At 61.6% G+C, this 18,669-nt stretch overlaps 1 protein-coding gene across 1 annotated transcript; it reads left to right on the forward strand.

Annotated features, from left to right (window-relative positions):
- The first annotated feature begins 201 nt into the window (after window positions 1-201).
- LOC141916360 (unconventional myosin-Vb-like) lies at window positions 202-14,105 on the forward strand. Its single transcript, XM_074808741.1, has 35 exons — window positions 202-363; window positions 636-746; window positions 1,190-1,352; window positions 1,456-1,600; window positions 1,733-1,889; window positions 2,101-2,241; window positions 2,475-2,556; window positions 2,757-2,864; window positions 3,067-3,179; window positions 3,283-3,548; window positions 3,738-3,819; window positions 4,131-4,271; window positions 4,364-4,486; window positions 4,901-4,984; window positions 5,560-5,709; window positions 5,841-5,938; window positions 6,091-6,177; window positions 6,264-6,375; window positions 6,589-6,800; window positions 6,935-7,091; window positions 7,182-7,421; window positions 8,158-8,367; window positions 8,532-8,625; window positions 8,763-8,908; window positions 9,146-9,840; window positions 10,766-10,952; window positions 11,135-11,228; window positions 11,412-11,609; window positions 11,712-11,932; window positions 12,234-12,323; window positions 12,531-12,681; window positions 13,093-13,363; window positions 13,440-13,614; window positions 13,785-13,865; window positions 13,947-14,105. Exons 1-35 carry the CDS (start codon window positions 202-204, stop codon window positions 14,103-14,105), a joined length of 5,706 nt encoding a protein of 1,901 aa, XP_074664842.1.
- Window positions 14,106-18,669: the final 4,564 nt, after the last annotated feature.

The raw sequence follows: 18,669 nt of genomic DNA on the forward strand, positions 1-18,669 counted from the left end.
TCCCTGGCACAAAGTTACCCTGTGGCTGGCCCCAGGGAGCTTCAAATCTGGGGGGTGAAAAGGGCGTGGGGTGACTTTTCTTATCACTGACACTGCTGGGTCTGCAGAGCTGGTGATGGTGTCTGGATCTGTTCAGTTGTTAGCAAGGGATCTGTACTGCACCCATCTGTTTCAAGCCTGGTATCTCTGCCCGGCCGAGCCATGGTGCTCATCCCCAGCACGCCGGGTGTTTGGAAAGGCCCGTGCTTGGCATCTTCAGTGTTTCCAGAAACCTTCCCTGCAGCAGCAGGAGTGATCGCATCCTTGGGTGGGGCGGAGGCAGCTCCCCATGCCGAGGGCAGGAGAGGTGCTGACCTTCCTGGGGTGGGCAGCAGAGCTGGGGAGAAGCGAGGTTCCAGCAAAGGCACCTTCCCACGTGTCTGGAGAGCAGCTGGGTAGGACCCCTGCCTGCAGGAGCCAAGGGGCCGTGGGGTCCCTAGCAGGGTGCTGGGTCCCATGGCAATGCTGAGCACCGGGATGACTCTCCTAAGTGGGGAGCGCTTTGATGTTTGGTTTGGAGGCTGGTGGCCAGATGCTTTCCCTGTCTCTTGGTCATGGCTCTCTGCAGGGGTCCCTTCCCTTCTGTGTCCCTGCAGGGTGCCCGGGTGTGGATCCCTGACAGCGTTGAAGTCTGGAGGGTGGCAGAAATAACCAGAAGCTACAAGGAAGGAGATGCCATTCTCCATCTCCGCCTGGAAGATGGCTCGGTAAGGCTGGAACTGTGCAGCCCAACAGGTCCCTCCTGTGCTTGCCATGTGGCTGGGCATCCCCAGATGGGACATAGTTCACCTCTGCACCCCCAGATCAGCCTGGGCTCGTCAGCAGGGTGCAAAGAGGCTCAAACATTGCCTGGATATGTCCTGTCTTGTGTCTGAGTGGGAGTCCAGATCGCTGTGGCTGTGTCTGGCTCCCTGTGTTCCCTGACTGCCCAGTGAGCTGGTCCTCACTGCCTACTCCTGCCTAATTTCCCAAAAGGCCTCCAGCTCAGCTAGCCGTGCTGGCTGGGCTGTGATTCCTGGTGACTAACAGCTCAAGCATGGCCCGCAGATGGCATCCTTCTTGCTGTGCTGCTCCCCGCAGACCCATCCTGCCTTTGTGGGGCCAGCTGACCCTGCTCAGCACTTGTCCTGCTCCATCTCCATCCCCACAGGCACTGGCCTACCCCATCGAGTTCCAGCTGCCGCCTCTCTGCAACCCCGACTGCCTCTCAGGCGCCGATGACCTGGTGGCCCTGAGCTACCTGCACGAGCCGGCTGTGCTGCACTCGCTGCGCCGGCGCTTCCTGGAGGCCAACGCCATCTACACCTACTGCGGTGAGCCCCACGCGTCCCCTCTGCCTCCCCATCCCCTGTCCCTTCCCCGTGGCTCCCTGGGACAGGTGGTCTTCCTGCCCTTTACACAGCCCTCTTCCTCCAGGTATCATCCTTGTCGCCATCAACCCCTACAAGCCGCTGCCCATCTATGAGGAGGAGGTGATTTACGCCTACAGCGGCCGTGAGATGGGGGACATGGATCCCCACATCTTTGCTTTGGCGGAGGAGGCGTACAAGCAGATGGTGAGGTGAGAGCACCACGTGGGAGCATCCCTGGGGCTGCAGTGGGGAAGGGCTGAAGCCCCTCTGGACTGTGGCATGTGGGAAGAGTGGTCCCGCTGGGTCATGGGCTGTCCCCAGCTCATGTCCCTCTCTGGCAGGTTTGGGAAGAACCAGTCCCTTGTCATCAGTGGTGAGTCGGGCTCAGGGAAGACCGCGTCGGCCAAGTATGCCATGAGATACTTCACAGCTGTTGGGGGCTGCCAGTGCGACTCCAGCATGGAGGAGAAGGTGCTGGCCTCCAGCCCCATCATGGAAGTGAGTCCCTCTGTGTCCCCAGGCTCTGTGTGGGGATAGCTGGGGTGTCCCTGCAGGCTCTCCCCATGCTCCTCAGGGCCTGTATCCCTGATGTGATGCCGTGTCTGTGTGTTGTTCCCCACCCCGTAAAATGGGTGGCAGGGACTGAACTTCTCCAGAGCACCTGGAGATCTGGGGTCAACTAAAACCTCCTGCCCTCCTTCCCCACCAGGCCTTTGGGAATGCAAAGACAACCAGGAATGACAACAGTAGCCGCTTTGGGAAGTACATCGAGATCGGCTTCAGCCAAGCACATGTCACAGGGGCCACCATCAAAACCTACCTGCTGGAGAAGTCCCGTGTCACCTTCCAGGTGGTCTCTGGGGTGCCATGGGGACAGGACTGAGTGGGAGCCCCAGTCCTTGGAGCGGGAGGGTGCTCCTCCTGGGCATCTCCTGGGGAAGCAGCCCCAGCCCTGCTGAGTTGAGCTGGCAGAGGGGAAGGTGTCCCTTGTCCCCACATCTGGGGCTGCAGCACTGCTGCAGGGGAGCAGGGTGGTCCAAAGTGTCATGGCTTCTCAGTGATACTTTTCTTTCTCATCCACAGGCAAAAAAGGAGAGGAACTACCACATCTTCTACCAGCTCTGTGCCTCGGCCACCCTGCCTGAGCTCCAGGGCCTGGGTCTCCGTGAGTGCCCCCGCAAGCCCCACGGCACAGCTTGCTGCCAGCCCACCCTACACTGGGCAGTGCCAGCCCCTTCTGAGCTCCCCGCCTGGGTGCTGGAGGAGGCTCTGCTGCTGCTGGGCACCCGGGGGTGGGATAAGGGTGGTTGGCAGCCCTGTGGGGTGCGTTGTGCTGCTTCACAGCCTGACACATCTCGTCCACAGGTGGGGCAGAGTCCTTCCACTACACCTGCCAGGGCCAGTGCGCCGCTGCCCAGAGCACCAGCGATGCCACCGACTTGGACAGCACGCGGCATGCCTTCTCACTCCTGGGTACTGGGTGGGCAGGGCTGGTCCCCGGGGCTGGTTGTCCCGCTACCCTCACCCTGATGCTGGTGTCAGACATCCCAGTGCTGGGGAGCCCGGCTGTCTTCTGGCCACTCCTGTCCCTCTGGTTTGAGTGATGCAGGGGGCTCAGACCAGCGTGGGGTAGGGGGAGCAGGGGGAGCCCCTCATGTCTGTGCTGTGCCCGCAGGTGTCCCTGAGGCCGAGCAGCTGGAGCTGTTCAGCATCCTGGTGGCCATCCTGCACCTGGGCAACATTGTGGTCAGAGGGAGGGACCGCCGTGGGGATGGCTGCTTTGTGGAGGTGGGCGAGAGCTGCCTGCGCGCTGCATCCCGAACTGGCCTCGGAGCTGTGCTGGCTGCAGGAGCCACATCTCGGCAATACTGCGGTGTCTGTCCCTTTGCAGGCTGCTGATGAGGCCCTAGGGCTGTTCTGCACACTGCTGGGCATTGAGGCCTCGCAGGTGATGCGCTGGCTCTGCCACCGCAAGCTGGTCACTGCTGGTGAGACCTACCTGAAGCCCCTCTCCAGGCAACAAGCGCTTGACTCCCGGGATGCCCTGGCCAAACATATGTATGGGCAAGTCTTCAGATGGATGGTGACCAGGGTCAACCATGCCCTGCGATCCCTGGAGGGCCACCATACCTCCATTGGCATCCTGGACATTTATGGGTAAGCAGCTCCCCTCTCCTGGGCTGCCTGGAAGAGCATGGTCCTGCTCCTGCATCAACTGTGGGTCTGCAGCCACCAACTGCTCCAGCTGGGACATGGGACAGTACCTGTCCCTGCAGTTGGGTGCCTGTGGCTGGCTGGGGTGGCTCTGCCTGGCAGCTGCCTCAGGCAGGTCTCTGCTGCCCACAGGTTTGAGATGTTTGAGCATAACAGCTTTGAGCAGTTCTGCATCAATTATGCCAATGAGAAGCTACAGCAGCTCTTCAACCTGGTGGGTACCACCCAGATGTGTCTCCTTGCTGGGAGCTAGGGAGGGTGGGGCCTGTTCATCCCTGCTGCACTGTTGCTTTTGGTGTTTTCTGCCTTGAATGTGGCTGGTGCTTCAGTCCCTGCAAACATGGGGCTCTAAGAGTCTGCTGGAGCTGGATATGGTCCCCTCCTTTCTCCCAGAGTGCTCCTGCTCCAAGAGAAGGGCTGCTCAGGTGTCTTATGGAAACCAAGCCACTGCCTGCAGTCTGCTTGGTGGCTGGCCACCTTTGTCCCCTCCTGGCTCAGTCCTGCTCTGCTCTCCTTGCCCTCCAGCATGTCTTCAAGCTGGAGCAGGAGGAGTATGTGACCGAGGAGATCCCTTGGGTCTTTGTTGACTTCTGTGACAACCAGCCCTGCATTGAGCTCATCGAGGGCCGGCTTGGCATCCTGGACCTGCTGAATGAGGAGTGCAAGGTGGGAAAAGGGTGCTGGGAGCAGGCTGCAGTGGCTACCCAGAGGTGCAATGCCCCCCCCTCCCCACCCCTTCTGACCCATTTGCCTTTCAGATGCCCCAAGGCAGTGATTCAAGCTGGGCCCAGAAACTTTACCAGACCCATCTCAGCAGCTCCCACTTCCAGAAGCCCAAGAGGCCAACAGATGCTTTTGTTGTCTGCCACTTTGCTGGCAAGGTAGGGAAAGCTGTGGCAACACAGCCCTGGGCAGGGAGGGCTCGGCAGTGGCTTCGCACCAGCAGGCACCCGGCCTGCCCTGTCTAGAGCTGCTGGTGGCAGCTCCTGTGGCGTCCCACTGTCCCGGGTGTCTGTGGCAGCTGTCTGCACCTCCCAGACTGGGAAGTGGATCCTGCTGGCTCTGCTGCTGTTAAGTGCTGGGCTGTAACTCTTTAACTGAGGGTAAAAATATGGAAACTCTGGCTGTGATGGTTCCCATCAGTAGCCTTGCAGCAGGGCAGGAACTGGGCAGTGTGGCCACTGCTCAGATGCCTGCAAGGATTTCTTCCAAAAACCTTGGACTCTGTCCAGGCAGAGCCCTGCACCAAACCAGTTTAGGAATCTGCAGGTTAATGCTGCCGTGTCTCCTGCCAGGTGGAATACCAGTGCAGTGGGTTTGTGGAGAAGAACAGGGATGCTGTCCCGAAGGAGCTGGTGGGGCTGCTGCGAGCCAGCAAGGTGAGGGCTACCCTGAGCAGGGGCTGTGTAGGGCAGAGCCTGGCTGGCTTGTGGCCCCGGGGCTGGGAAGGACTCATGGTGTAGGAGGTATAAGCCATGCAGGGTAAAACCCTGTCTGCCTGCTGGCACAGCCTCTGCAGTGCTGGCTGTGGTCAGGGTGCCCAGACATGTGGGTGCTCCCCACCACATTCCCCTGCTTTGGGCTTTCCCGTCTTGGGGGAGACCTTGGCCCTCTCCCTGCTGGGAGGGCTGGAGTGTCCTACTGCTTCCAGGTCTGTAACACTGTCACTTCTCCCTTCCATCCTGCGTGGCTCTGGCAGAAGGTAAGGGACATCTTGGAGGGCTCTTGAGCACTGTGGCTTGCACTTGGTTTTTCCTGGGAGAAGCAGCAGGCAGGGGCACAGCTGGACCTGGCCCATCTGGGCTGCAGCAGGGCAGAGGACTGTGCACTGGGCTGGCCTCTGCGGAGCCCGTGGTCTTTTGTGGCTGTGTCTCCCCTGGGTGGTGATGGCTCTCTGGGTGTTGGGTGGTGCTCGCTGCAAGGTCTGCCTGGCTCTCAGCTCTGCTCTGTGCAGTGTGCCCTGCTCGCTGAGCTCTTCCTGGAGGAAGGGGATGGCCCTACGTCCCTGCAGTCCCGCAGGTCCAGCGGGCCCGGGATGGCTGGTCGCCCCAGCCGCAGATCACTGCCCAGTAGCCAAAAGAGCAAGAAGTCCATCTCCAGCCAGGTATGCGGTGGGTGGGGGAAATGTGTGCTGGCCCTGGACAACCAGGACCTGCGTGTGTCCTGGCCCAGGGAACCCCACAAGCCCCAGGATGTTCCTGCTGGCCCTGACCACACTTGCCTTGTCCTCTGCAGTTCAAAGCCTCCCTGAACCGGCTGATGGAGATGCTGGGCAGCACCACAGCGCACTACATCCGCTGCATCAAACCCAACGATGGCAAGCAGCCCTTTGTGTGAGTGCCTGGCCAGGGAGGCTGGAGGGGATGGGGCTGGGGACACTGTGGGGCAGTGCTGTCCCTTCGGTCTGTGTCCCTCTTGCCCTGCACAGCTTGAGGAGTGCCAAGCTGGCTGGGACCCATTCTAGATCAGCCCCTCTTTGCCCCAGGTTTGACTCCAGGCGAGCAGTGGAGCAGCTCCGAGCCTGTGGGGTGCTGGAAACCATCCGGATCAGTGCCTCAGGCTACCCCTCCAGGTACCCCCCTGCTTCAGCAGCACCCTGGGTGCTCCCCAACTCCCTCTCCAGCCACAGCACCTCTGACCCTGCTCTGTCTCCCACAGGTGGACGTACCAGGAGTTCTTAGAGAGGTACAGGGCTCTGGTGAGCAGAGAGGAGCTGATGGGCACTGACGAGAAGCAGATCTGCAGCCTTGCACTTGAGAGACTGCTCCAAGTAAGGGTCCTGCTTGGGGGGTGCAGCTGTGGTACCAGAGTATCCCTTGCAGATGCTTCTCCCCATGTGTGGGTGCCCAGTGTGGTACAGAAGTGGGGGAGATGGGAGATGAGAGGTTGGATGGGGAGATCAGAGGCATGAGGAGCATCACCTCTGGGGGAGTCTGGCTGGGGTATGTTTTGTCCCTGGGACTGACTCCAGCCTTGCACACAGGACCCCAGCAAGTACCAGTGTGGGAAGAACAAGGTGTTTTTCCGGGCTGGCCAAGTGGCTTACCTGGAGGAGCTGCGGTACCAGCGGCTGAGGGCGGCCTGCACCCTGCTGCAGACGCACCTGCGGGGCTGGCTGGCACGGAGGAGCTTTGGACGGGCCCGTGCTGCAGCAGTCTGCCTGCAGTGCCATGCCCGGGGCATGCTGGCCCGGAGGTGAGCGGGGGACAGGCCTGGGAGGGAGCTGCAGGGAGCTGAGACAGAGCTCAGCCTTGCTGAGCTGGCAGCTGTCCTGGCTCTGGGCTGCAGGCTTTGCCCACCCCCTGCCCAGCGCTCTGTCCTGCCTGCAGATTCACCAGGATGCTGCGAAGGACCAGGGCTGCTGTGACACTGCAGAAGACCCTGAGGATGGTTCTGGCCCAGCGCTCCTACCTCCGCACACGCCAGGCTGTCATCACCATCCAAGCCTTTGCCCGGGGCATGTTTGCCCGGCGTCTTTACCAACAGGTAGGAGCCTGGCAGGGCAGCGGGTGTCCCCATCGCCCCTGGGGGGGCTGTGCTGCTGCCAGAGCCACTGCTCCATCTCTCCCTCCACAGATGGTGTGGCACCAGAAAGCTGTGGTGATCCAGGCTGCTGTCAGGGGCTGGCTGGCCCGGACCCACTACACCCGCCTGCGTGGGGCCGTCATCTACCTGCAGTGCTGCTACCGCCGGGCGCGGGCGCGCCAGGAGCTGCGGCGGCGGCGGATTGAGGCGCGCTCGGTCGAGCACTACAAGCAGCTGCACAAGGGCATGGAGATCAAGGTGATACAGCTGCAGTGCAGGCTGGACGAGCAGGTGGGTGCTGGCTTCAGCCCTTTGTGGGGCTCAGGGCATGGGGGCAGCTGATTTTGGCTGGCTACTTCTTACCAGTGCCTGTGTAGCCAAAACTACACCTGTCCTTGTCTTCAGTCCTTTCCCAGCCCTGGGGTGGGCGCTGACCCTGCCTGACACATGTCCCCAGGCAGGAGTTGTGCATCTGGGTTTTCACCACTCCCCATGGATGTGGGGCTGGTGGCCATGGGGATGGGCTGGGCACCCTCCTGGGTGCTTGGTTGGGTGCAGCCCTGCAGCACAGTGTCAGGTGCTGGGAACAGTTGTGGCACGACGTGTTCTCCCACCGACAGCATCTACCACTGCTATCTGGGTGTCTCTGCTTTGGCAGTCACCACTCCCTGTCTGGGGGTGTCTGTGGAGGGGGTGGGGGGGCTCCCATGGTGTGATCCTGTCTCTGGGGGTTGGGGGGATGCAGGGCTGGAAAATTCTGCTGTTGGGGCTGGCTGGGAGGTGGGTAATGGGCTGTAAAGCCATGGCAAAGCTCATGTGGGATGACATGTCATGGAGAGCTCTCCCAGTCCTGAGCTCTGTTTGAGGTGATACCAGAGGCTCAGGGCTCCAAACAGGTGGGTGGGAACTGGGGTATCCAGGTTCATTGCAGAAGGGCAGCCTGATTATGCATGGGCTCTCATTGATGGGAGGCACGTGGGGATTGTTCCCGACCCACTGCCTGACGTGCTCTGCCCACTGTCTCAAGGCCCAGGAGAAGCAGCGGCTGGCAGAGCAGCTCTCGGGGCTGAACACTGCCCATGCTGAGGAGCTGCAGCGCCTGCAGGCCGAGGTGCAGCGGCTGCGGGAGGAGGTGGCCCGGGACAGCCAGGTCCATCAGCTGCAGGAGCGGCTGGCTGAGCTGGAGAGGAACAGTGTGAAGAGCTGTCTGGGCCAGGAGGTCGAGGAGCTCAGGCAGGTCTGTCTGTCCAGGGGATGCTCTTGCTCTGCTGGGGCTCCACGGGGCTCGCCAGGGACCTGGCAGCGTGCTGTGCTTCTTGTCTGGTCGCTGGAGGAGACCTGGCAGCCAGGGCTGGCCCTGGGCAGGGCTCGGGCTGTACCTGCTCTTCTGCTTTCCCGCAGCGCTTGGCAGAGGTGGAAGCCATGAAGCTGCAGCTGGCAGAGGAGAGGGATACCCTGATCCAGCGCATGTTGGAGCAGTCGCAGGATCTGGAAGGTAAAAGGGGTCCTCTGATACCCTCATCCCATTCCCCTGGATATGGGACTGGTCCTGCAGGCTTGTTCCTGCGTGTCCCCTCGTAGAGGGGTCCTGGCTCTGCCTGTCCCCACTCCCTGCTGTGTCTGTCCCCGCAGAACAGCACCAGCGTGCAGCGCGGGACAGCCAAGAGCTGCTGCGGGAGCTGGAGGAGGAGCGGGCACGCTACCAGAGTCTGGTGCAGGAGTACGCCCGCCTGGAGCAGGGCTACGAGAACCTGCGGGATGAGGTGGCCTTCCACAGGGTGAGGGGCTGGCAGGGACACAAGGAGGCTCAGGGCAACCCCTCCTTCGGCTCCCTGTGGGGAATAGGCAGCACTGGCTGGTCCAGAGCACCTCCTGCTGGAGAATGGGCTCCCCAGCTCATGTGCTGGGGGATCCCTGAGCCAAGGTATTGTCCTGAGGCTGCTCTGCCCCAGCTGATGCGCCAGCAGGTGCTTGGGGTGCAGGAGAACAACCTTGTCCTTCTCTTCCCCACTCAGCAAAGCGCCTTGAGACGGTCCCCTTCGTCAGAGAGCTTCTTGGGCTCCGAGAGCAGCTACTTGTCCTCCATGTCCACAGCTCCCTCACGAGATGGCTCCGACCAGCAGGCTGAGGTTAGTGGTGACACTGGTGGGGACAGTGGGGTGGGGGTGATAAGTGGACCGTCCCTTCCCCTGGCTCTGGGGACAGCAGTGCCCTGGGGCTCCTGGCTGGGAGCTGTCCCCATCGGGGAGGGTTTCCTGCAGGATTGTGGCTGCTGTGCCAAGCCCTGTCTCTGCACCCAGGGGCTGGAGGAACGTGGGCAGCCGGTGCCAGAGGGGCCACAGCCCAGCAGTGAGGCGCTGCTGAATGGCAGCGTAGGCCAGGATCCCTTCGAGAAGGCGTACCTCCTCCTCCTGGGGCAGCTCAATGCTGTCAACGAGGAGCTGGCCCGGACCAGGGAGGAGCTGCGGAGATCCAAGGGCCCGGCAGAGCCGGAGGAGAGGAAACCGTTGGACTTCCTCAAGCGCAGGGTGAGCCCCTGCCCCACTGCTGTGAGCAAGGGGCTGGGTCCAGGCCGGTGGGACTGGCCTCGCCATGCTTTCCTCTCCCTGCAGAACATAACCGAGATGCTGGGGCTGGGCAGGAGCCCGGAGAAGGTGGCAGCGGATGATGACATGAAGCACGCGTATGATGCGGTGCAGGTTGCCAATAGGTGAGTGCGGCCCCAGGGAGGTGGTCCCCAGCTGGGGCTGGTTTCCCCACAGTGGGTTGCTGGAGCCACACTGCTGGGGGGGCTTTCCCTGGAGTTTGAGCCAGCCACAGCTGGGCTGTGGTGCTGGGCTGCTGCAAATCCTCTTTGAAGCAGCCACCTCCTCACCCTCTATGGGCACCGTAGCCCCAGCTGGGCTGGGAGAGCAAGGACAGCCTGCCCCTTGCTGCCCGGCTGGGTGTGGGGCAGCCCTGGGTCTCCTGCCCTTCTCTCCAGCTGTGTTCTCCTGGGGGGCTGGAGCAGGTACTTAGCAGAGTCCCTGGCAATCTGCAGTTGAGGCCTCAGGAGTCGGCGAGTGCTGCTCAGGGTTGAAGAAGCACCTCTGAGGAGGTCGGGAGCAGGCAACTGCCCCGTGTCAGGCATCAAGCGAGCGGGGCAGAAAGGGACTTGGCTGAGCAGGGACCTGCTGGCTGAGTGCAGAGGAAAAAGGAATTGCACCATCTCTGGGAGCAAGGTCAGGCTCGGCAGGAAGACGGCAGAGCTGTGGCTCGCACACGCAGGGGGGAGACAGGAAAGGCCAAAGCTCAGTTAGAGTTGGAAGCGGCCAGTGATGGGTCTGACCACAAGAAGGGATTTTTAAGTAGGATTGTAGCAAGAGGAGCTCTGAAGAAAACATCGGAGTGATACTTGTCAGGATGGTCACCTGAGAGATAGGCATAAAGGCAAAGTGAGGGATTGAATTTTTTTTTGCCTCAGTCTGTAATAATACTCCTAGGCTGTGGGCTGCCCCCAGGGTGTCTGGGCAGGTGGAGAGTTCCCAGCTCTGATACTTCAGGGGAGAGAGACCCCCTCAGCTGCCTCCCCAGGGGCTGGGGTGTGGCAGCTGAAGGAGGTTGGTGCCTCAGTTTCCCCTGGTGCATGTCTTCAGGCTGCTGGCAAGTCAGCTGCGGGAGGAGAAGCAGCAGCATGAGGAGGAGGTAGAAGGGCTGCACCTCAACATTTCCTCACTCAAGCAGCTGAGCCAGCAGCAGGCAGCCCTCATCAAGGACCTGCAGCAGCAGCAGGGGCAGGAGGGGCTGCAGCACCATGTTCTGCGGCTCAAGGAGGAGAACTGGGTAAGGGACTGGGCTTGGGGCTGGCTTCCACCCCATTGCCCTGGGTGAGCTGTAGCAGCTCCTTCAGGAGCAATGTGGGGGACCCTGCTGCATCCCCTAGCTCTGCTTCACTTGGTGGGTGCTGGTGGGGGTGTCCAGCTGAGGGAGGCTGGCTGACCCTGACTGGGGCTGTCCCTGCCCAGGAGCTGGCCCAAAAGCTGGAGAAGCAGGAGAGGACCACACTGAAGCTCCAGAAGCAGCTGAGAGCCTATGCAAAGCAGATCCAGGAGCTCACAGGCAAGTGCCTGCATGGGAGGGAGGCAGGGGGCTGGCTGGAGGGTCACCAGCCTGCTTGGAGCCTGGAGCATCACCCAGCCTCAATATAGGGAGCAGAGTTCCCTGACCCCCCTGCCCCAAACCAGAAATGGTGGGGAGCATCTGCTTGGACTGAGCTGAAGGGACCTCCTGTGGGTCCCACAGTCCAGGACACAGCAGGATGTGACCTGTGCTCCTCTCCCCCAGTGAAGAGAGGGGTGACCGGGCCAGCGCAGGAGTCGGCAGTGTCCGCTGTGGTCCTGTCCCGCTCCACCATGGTCCCGTCCCTGGCTGGGCGGTCCCAGGCCATGCTAGCATGGAGGATGGAGGATGAAGGGCGCATTATCAAGGCTGTCATCACAGGTAGGGTTTGGAGAGATGGGGACTCCTTACACCAGCTTGGTCCCTGCTTGAGTTTCTTGCACACCTCTGTGTGAGCTCATCCTTTGGGTGTTGCTGGGGCAGCATCTTGCCTGGGTCGGGACCAGCTTTCCATAGCTGCCTGGATCCCAACTGTCCTGCTTTCCCCTGCAGACTACAAACCACAGAGCTGCCTTGGGGCGCTCCCAGAGCTGCCAGCCTACATCCTCTTCCTGTGCTTCCGGCATGCGGACCACTGCTGTGACGAGCCACGGGCCCGCTCCCTCCTGGATGCAGCCATTGATGCCATCAAAAGGGTCATGAAGGTGCTGGGCTTGAGGGGTGTGGGTTGGACTGAGGAGCAGAAGCTTCCCTGGCCAAGGTGGGGGTGGCAGCAGGGAACAGTGCCTGACTGCAGTGTCCAGGCTGAGCATCTCCTGGGGTGAGGGGTGTCCCTGGGTGCTGCAGAGCTCCTGCATGAGGGTCTGGCAGCTCTTTACCCCTCCCAGCCCTAACTAGGCTGCAGCTATCTCTGTGTGGCTGATGGGGCTACTGTGGGATGTGAGGGCTTGCTGCTGGAACTGCCAGAGCCCTCCTGACCCCGGTGCTCTCTGTTCCCTCCCGCAGAAGCACAGCGATGACTTTAACACGGTGGCCCTCTGGCTCGCCAACACCTGCCGGCTCCTGAACTGCCTGCGCCAGTACAGCCAGGATGAGGTAGGGCTGTGCTGTAGGGGGCCTGCCACCTCCCTGGGAAGGGATGGGAGCTGAGGGGGGACAGGGTTTGCCCCCACCTGGGGCTGCACCCTCTTTGCCACATCCTAGGTAAGTAGGGATGCGCGGGGCTGATGCGGCTCCGCGCTTGCTTGGGGACCCAGCTGTGTCCCCGGGTACTGCTGGCTCTCACCCAGCCTGTGCCCGCAGAATTACTGGCAGGGGAACACGGCACGGCAGAACGAGCATCGCCTGCAGAATGTGGACCCCCAGAGCTCCTGCCGCAACCTGGGTGCCCTGGCTGTCCAGCTCTACCAGCAGCTCATCCGCACCGCTGAGAAGTGCCTCAAACCCATGATTGGTATGGCCTGGGCTTGCAGGGCACTCGTGGGACAGGGATGGAGGGAGGGAGCGCTGTGCTCAGCTGGGTGAGCTGCCTGCTCTGTTAGAGGCAGTACCCAGAGGGGGAAGGTAGGCTCTGAACTGGGGGCCCCCTTCTATGGGGGACCATCTGCTCCTCGAGCATTCTGGCTTGGTCTCCCAAAGTGGCCTCAGCATCCTGGGGTCCTTGGGCTGCATCCACGGGGAGCTCTGTTCCTCCATGCCCTACTCTGCAGCCTCATGGAGCAGGGCCAGCCCCTGGGCTAGCCTGGGCCAGCTATTCTGGAGGTGTTGTTGGCCCCTGTGTCCCCAGCTGGGACAGAGAGACAAGGAGCTGCTTGAGGCACCATGCAGGGTGTCTGCCTTATGATGAGCCTTTTCTATCCTTCAGTTGCTGCGATGCTGGAGAGTGAGCCCATACAGGGCTTGTCTTCCTCTTGCCCTCCTGGCCACCGCCGGTCCTCGACAGCCCCTGCCCACACCCTGCCGGAGCTGCTGCAGCAGCTGGGCTCCTTCCGTGCAGCCCTGGACCACCACGGGCTGGCCCCCAGTGTGGGGCACCAGGCCCTGCGCCAGCTCCTCTTCCTGGTCACTGGCACCACCCTCAACTACCTGCTGCTGAGAAAGGACACGTGCTGCTGGAGCCGCGGCATCCAGCTCAGGTCAGTCCCCGTGCAGCTGTATCTAGGGGAGATGGGGCATGGCCCGTGCCTCCCCCTGACCGTGGCTCCCTGGCAGGTACAACATCAGTCAGCTGGAGCAGTGGCTGCGGGCAGAGGGGCTGCACCAGAGCGGGACCTGGGAGGTGCTGGAGCCCCTGGTCCAGGCTGCCCAGCTGCTGCAGGTGAAGAAGGTGACAGAGGAGGATGCTGGAGCTCTCTGCAGCCTGTGCACAGCACTCTCACCGCAGCAGGTACTGGGGGGGTTGGGGCTCGCTGCCTGCTGGGCACTCATCCTGTCCTGGGGCTGCTTGGCCTCCCTGGGTGCACCGGGGATGTGGTGGCACTGGGGTGGGGTCCACGCCATACCCACAAGTGTCTGGATGTGCCCTTCCCTGTTCACGGTCACTACCGTCTCCTCCAGGTTGTGAAGATCCTCCGGGCTTATACCCCGGCTGCCGGGCTGGAGGAGCGTGTCAGCCCCAGCTTCATCAGCAGTGTTGAGGTAAGTGGGACCTGGGCTCTGGTGCTGGGGGGGGCTGTCCTGACTGGGGCAGCCCTGGATGTGAGCACTGTGTCCCCACAGAGGCAGCTGCAGGACCAGTATGGAGGGGGATCCAGCCAGCTCCTGGTGGACACCAGCCACCTCTTCCCTGTGCACCTGCCCTTCAGTGCCTCCCCCCTGCACCTGGATGAGCTTTGCATCCCCGATGGCCTTGACCTTGCCTTCCTTGTCCACCTCTGAGCCCACATCTGGCCCTGGGCCACTACCTGTGCCCCATTGAGGGGTGTCTGAACCCCTTGAGGTGCGGGAAAGCCATGAGGGCTGGGGGTGTAGCACTTCTGATGTGTGCTGTCCTTCTGGGAAGTTGTTTGTTTACTGAAACTTGGGTGCCTTGTTTGTGGCACAGCCAAGGGCCCACAGTAGTCCTGTGCTGGGGGTTTTGGCCACTTTTTAATCCTTTGAAGCGAATAAAAGTCTTTGCAGATAGCTTTGGAGTCTGATGTTGTGTGGGGTGGGTGTGCTGTTTGCTGGGTGATGTGAGGGAGCTCGAGGACTACCACTGGGGCATTCCTGGGGTTTTTCATGACTTATGGAATGGTTTGGGTTGGAGAAGACCTTGTAACAATCACTTAATTCCAACCCTCTGTAATGGGAAGGGACATCTTTCACTAAATGGTGTTCAAAGCCTCATCCAAGCTGACTTTGAATGCTTCTAATGATGGGGTTCCACAAGTTCTCTGGGCAACCTGTTCCAGAGTCTCATCACCTTCATTGTAAGACATTTCCTCCTAAATACACTCTCTTTCAGTGTGCCCCAGAAGGGTAGCTAGGCCCAGGGAGAGCCCTAGGGCTCCTTGGAGGGCAGCAGGGTCCTGAATGGGCTCTGGCAAAGCACTGATGAACTGTTATTCTGTAGGCAATGAGGAGAAATCTCTGGATCAGCTCTTGGACAAGGAGAAAGCTCTTGTCCTTATGGCAGCTGTCAACTCCCCAGTACCACCCGCTGCAAATCCCATCCTGCCGGGGTGAGCAGGGCTGGAACAGTCCTGAGCTCTGTGGGAGAGAACTTCTTGTCACAAAGACTCGGGGAGCCAACTAGGACAGATGCCCTCCAAGACTGGCTTGGTGCGAGTGGAGAAGGGCTGGTGGGACGTGGGGTGGGAGGGGACTGTCTTGGCCAGAGCGATGACAGAATCGTTGAGTTGAAGCTGGTCAGTGGCAGGAGGAGAAAAGGGCAGCAGAGCTGCTCCTGTGGATTTTGAGAGAGCAAACGTTGTGCTCTTGGGGGAGGTACTTAGCAGAGTCCTTGACAATCTGCAGTTGAGGCCTCAGGAGTTGGCGAGTGCTGCTCAGGGTTGAAGAAGCACCTCTGAGGAGCTCGGGAGCAGGCAACCGCCCTGTGTCAGGCATCAAGCGAGCGGGTCATAAGGGGGCTTGGCTGAGCAGGGACCTGCTGGCTGAGTGCAGAGGAAAAAGGAATTGCACCATCTCTGGGAGCAAGGTCAGGCTCGGCAGGAAGACGGCAGAGCTGTGGCTCGCACATGCAGGGAGGAGACAGGAAAGGCCAAAGCTCAGTTAGAGTTGGAAGCGGCCAGTGATGGGTCTGACCACAAGAAGGGATTTTTAAGTAGGATTGTAGCAAGAGGAACTCTGCAGAAAACATCCGAGTGATACTTGTTGATGATGGTCACCTGACAGATAGGCATAAAGATAAAGTGAGAGATTGAATTTTTTTTGCCTCAGTCTGTAATAATACTCATAGGCCATGGGCTGCCCGGTCCCCTGAGTCAAATCACCCGGAGTGTGGGACCAGCGATTTTCCATTTGTGGCCACTGAAGTTGCCAGGGACCAGCTCTATCAGCCTGGGGAGCTGAGGCCGCTTCCCGCAGGCGCCGTGGCCTGTGCTGGGCCCAGGTTGTGGAGCTCAGGTAGAAAAGGGGCAGGTATAGGGACTTCCTCCTTATTTTTCCCCTCCACCCACTCTTGTGTCTGCCCAGGGTGCAGCCAGGCCAGGGAGGAGGGTCCCAGCCTGGCTGGCAGGTCCCTCCCTGTCCGTTTCTGGGGTGATTTGGGGTTCTTTTGCTGCGGCAGTGAGGCGATGCCGGGCTGCGGAGCTGAGCGGGGTGGGAGGCAAGGAAGGGCGTGAAGGTCTCGAGGCTGGGAAGGGCTTTGCAGCGAGCCCTGTCCCCCCGGGAGGGGACGCTGGCCGTGTTCAGGACGAAGGCCTTGCGGCCCTGACTGGGGTGTGTGCTCGTGCCCCCCCCGGCCCCCCAGTGTCTGTCCTGGTGCCAGGGGCTCCGTGCTACTTTCTGCGTGGGGCCGTGTCCGTGAGTGCTGCAGGGAGCGTCTGTCCTGGCTGCCCTGCCAAAGGGCTGCTTGCCCTGGGGAAGGGGCCAGGGGAGTCCCCCCCACCCGCCATTGCCTGCTCTGCTGGTGGTGACTCGGTCCTGGGGGTGGCTGGGTGCCCTTTGGGGCTTGCCAGCTCTGATCTGGGGCTCAGCGGGGCTGTTGCACCCTTGGGTGCCGTTTTGCGGTGCCCCCTGCGCTGCCTCCCCCTCCCACACAGACACAGAGAGGTTTTGAAGCAAACGGATTTTAATGACAAACAAACAACAACGAACGTCCTATCAATACTACTCTAATCCTGATCCCTCCCCCCCCCAAATACACAAACATCCCCACCCACCCCCCAAATACCCTACACTTGACCCCCCACCCCCCAAATACAATAACATACCCCCCCCAATACACCACCCTCCTCCCGCACCCCCCAAATACCCCACCCTTGTCACCCACTGCACCGCTCCCCACATCACTCTCTAGTCCCCCCTGGCCCCCCTGGGCTGTCTGCGAGTAGCCTGTGCTTGCTGGGTGGCGGTGACAGGGTGCTCTAGCCCCGCTTCTCTGGCACGGCCGCCTGGGACGGGGGCGGCTCCATCCCCGTATCCCCCCACGGCTCCTGGGCCTCCAGCCCCATCAGAAAGTCCTCCGGGCCCAGGACGCTGTCGATGGTGTCAGGGATGGTGAAGTCCAGGCTGAGCAGCTCATCTGGCAGCTCAAGCGAGGGGGTGTCACAGGGGGGGATGGCTGCACTGGGGTCCCCAGGCGTGAGGCTGCCACTGGGATCATCCTGGCTGATACCCACCGAGTCCAGCAACCAACCAAAGAGGCTCAGGGCCTCTTGGAGCAGGTTCTCATCACTCAGTTTGAGGTTGTTTGCCATGTCCCCAAGGTCTTCATTGTGGGGACAGCACCGGGACTGGTGGGGACGTCACTGACTGGGGCTGGCCCCATGGGGGTGGCCGTGCCGAAGATGTTGTTTTCTGGTTGCCCCTGGACATTCTTGTAGATGGGGATGGAGGTCGGCAGCACTGGGGAGCCTGGGGCCGTTGCTCCCACCTCTTCCCTGGTGACTCCACTGTCCTCAGGCATAAGGCTGCTGCTGGGACTGTCCTGGCTGACCCCCACCCTATCCAGGGAGTGACCGAAGAGCCTGAGGGCCTCTTGCTGAAGCATCTCTTCGGTCACGACCAGGTCTTCTGTTGTGACCCCAGGGCCTTGGTTGTAGGGGTCAGCAGCAGGGCTGGGGGGGACGTCGCTGCATGGGGCGATGTCAGTGCCCAGGGGTGCCCCTGCAGAGGTGGCCGTGCTGGTGATGTTGAAGGGAGCAGACGGCCCCTCGACGTGCCCGTAGCCGGGGATGGAGGTGGACGGTGGTGGCATGTTGGTCCACTCGTAGCCAAACACACGGGGGTCAAAGAGCAGCTGCATGGAGCCATCAGCAGCCCTGTGTGGGTGAGAGGGAGCTGTGCTGGGCAAGGGGGCACCCTGTGGGGGCACCCACTGAACTGGCCCCCATCGCCAACATCCTCCGGCTCTGCGCCAGGCACGTGGGGAGCTCGTGGCCGGGGTGCTGCCAGCGGGATGAGCTGCTGTGCCAAAGGGACGGGGTCACAAATCGGGGAGGAGACTGGCTTCTCTGAGGTGAAAAGGGGAGAGATGGCACCAAGTATCTGGTAAATCCTCTGGCCGTGGGCTGTACTGGGCACACATCAGCCAGGCGAGGGCAGAAATGCTCGCTCAGGCTTGCTGAACCCCCGTGCAAAAACTGCCTGGGGAGGAGGCACGGGAGTGATGGGGACGCTGGGGTGCCCATGGTCGGGGGTGCTGAAGGTGCCGACAGTGCCGGGGTGCTGGAGCAGAGAGGGGTGCCATACCTGCTGGGGGGGCCTGGGGGGCGTGGGGTGCCCCCCCCCCACCAGCGGGGGTGCCCAGGCTGCGGGGAAGGACTGCTCCTGCCCGGGCAGTGGGCACAGGTTGGCTGAGCCTGGAAGAGAAACGGGAGCTATGGCCGGCGCTCACCTCCGCTCTTGCCGCCAAGAGCATCCCCGGGCTGCAGGGGTCGGGGTTGGAGTCAGTGCCTACCTTGGGGGGAGAAGATTTCGGGGAGCAGAGAGAGATGCAGGAACCGGGACCCTGTGGGGTCCCAGGAGCCACGCAGAGACACCCACCCTGGTGGCAGCACCATGGTTTGTGGTGGCTGTTGGTTGCTGAGGACTCTCTGGGGTGTCCCGGGACGGAATGTTGGGGCTCCCCTGTTACGCCCTGCCCCCAGCAACCTCCCCAGTTCCACCTGGGGAGGGAAAGGGTTAAAAGGGGCCTGTGGGTGCAGGTGCCTTGGGCTGGAAGCCTTGGTCCGTTGCCAGAGCTGGGACAGCCTTGGGATCAGGGGGACTTGGTGGCAGGAGCCCCCCGCCTGGAGTGCTGGGCTGGAGGGGGCAGGCAGAGCAGGAGGGGCAGGCA

The sequence above is a fragment of the Strix aluco genome, chromosome 29 (assembly GCF_031877795.1).
Source record: "Strix aluco isolate bStrAlu1 chromosome 29, bStrAlu1.hap1, whole genome shotgun sequence".
Classification (NCBI taxonomy): domain Eukaryota; kingdom Metazoa; phylum Chordata; class Aves; order Strigiformes; family Strigidae; genus Strix; species Strix aluco.

Excerpts from the sequence above, each read along its gene's own strand:
- LOC141916360 (XM_074808741.1), top strand. The coding sequence starts at position 202 with ATGGTGCTCATCCCCAGCACGCCGGGTGTTTGGAAAGGCCCGTGCTTG. Across the intron at positions 4,487-4,900 it reads TCTGCCACTTTGCTGGCAAG|GTGGAATACCAGTGCAGTGG; the intron begins GTAGGGAAAGCT and ends GTCTCCTGCCAG. Across the intron at positions 8,626-8,762 it reads GCAGTCGCAGGATCTGGAAG|AACAGCACCAGCGTGCAGCG; the intron begins GTAAAAGGGGTC and ends CTGTCCCCGCAG.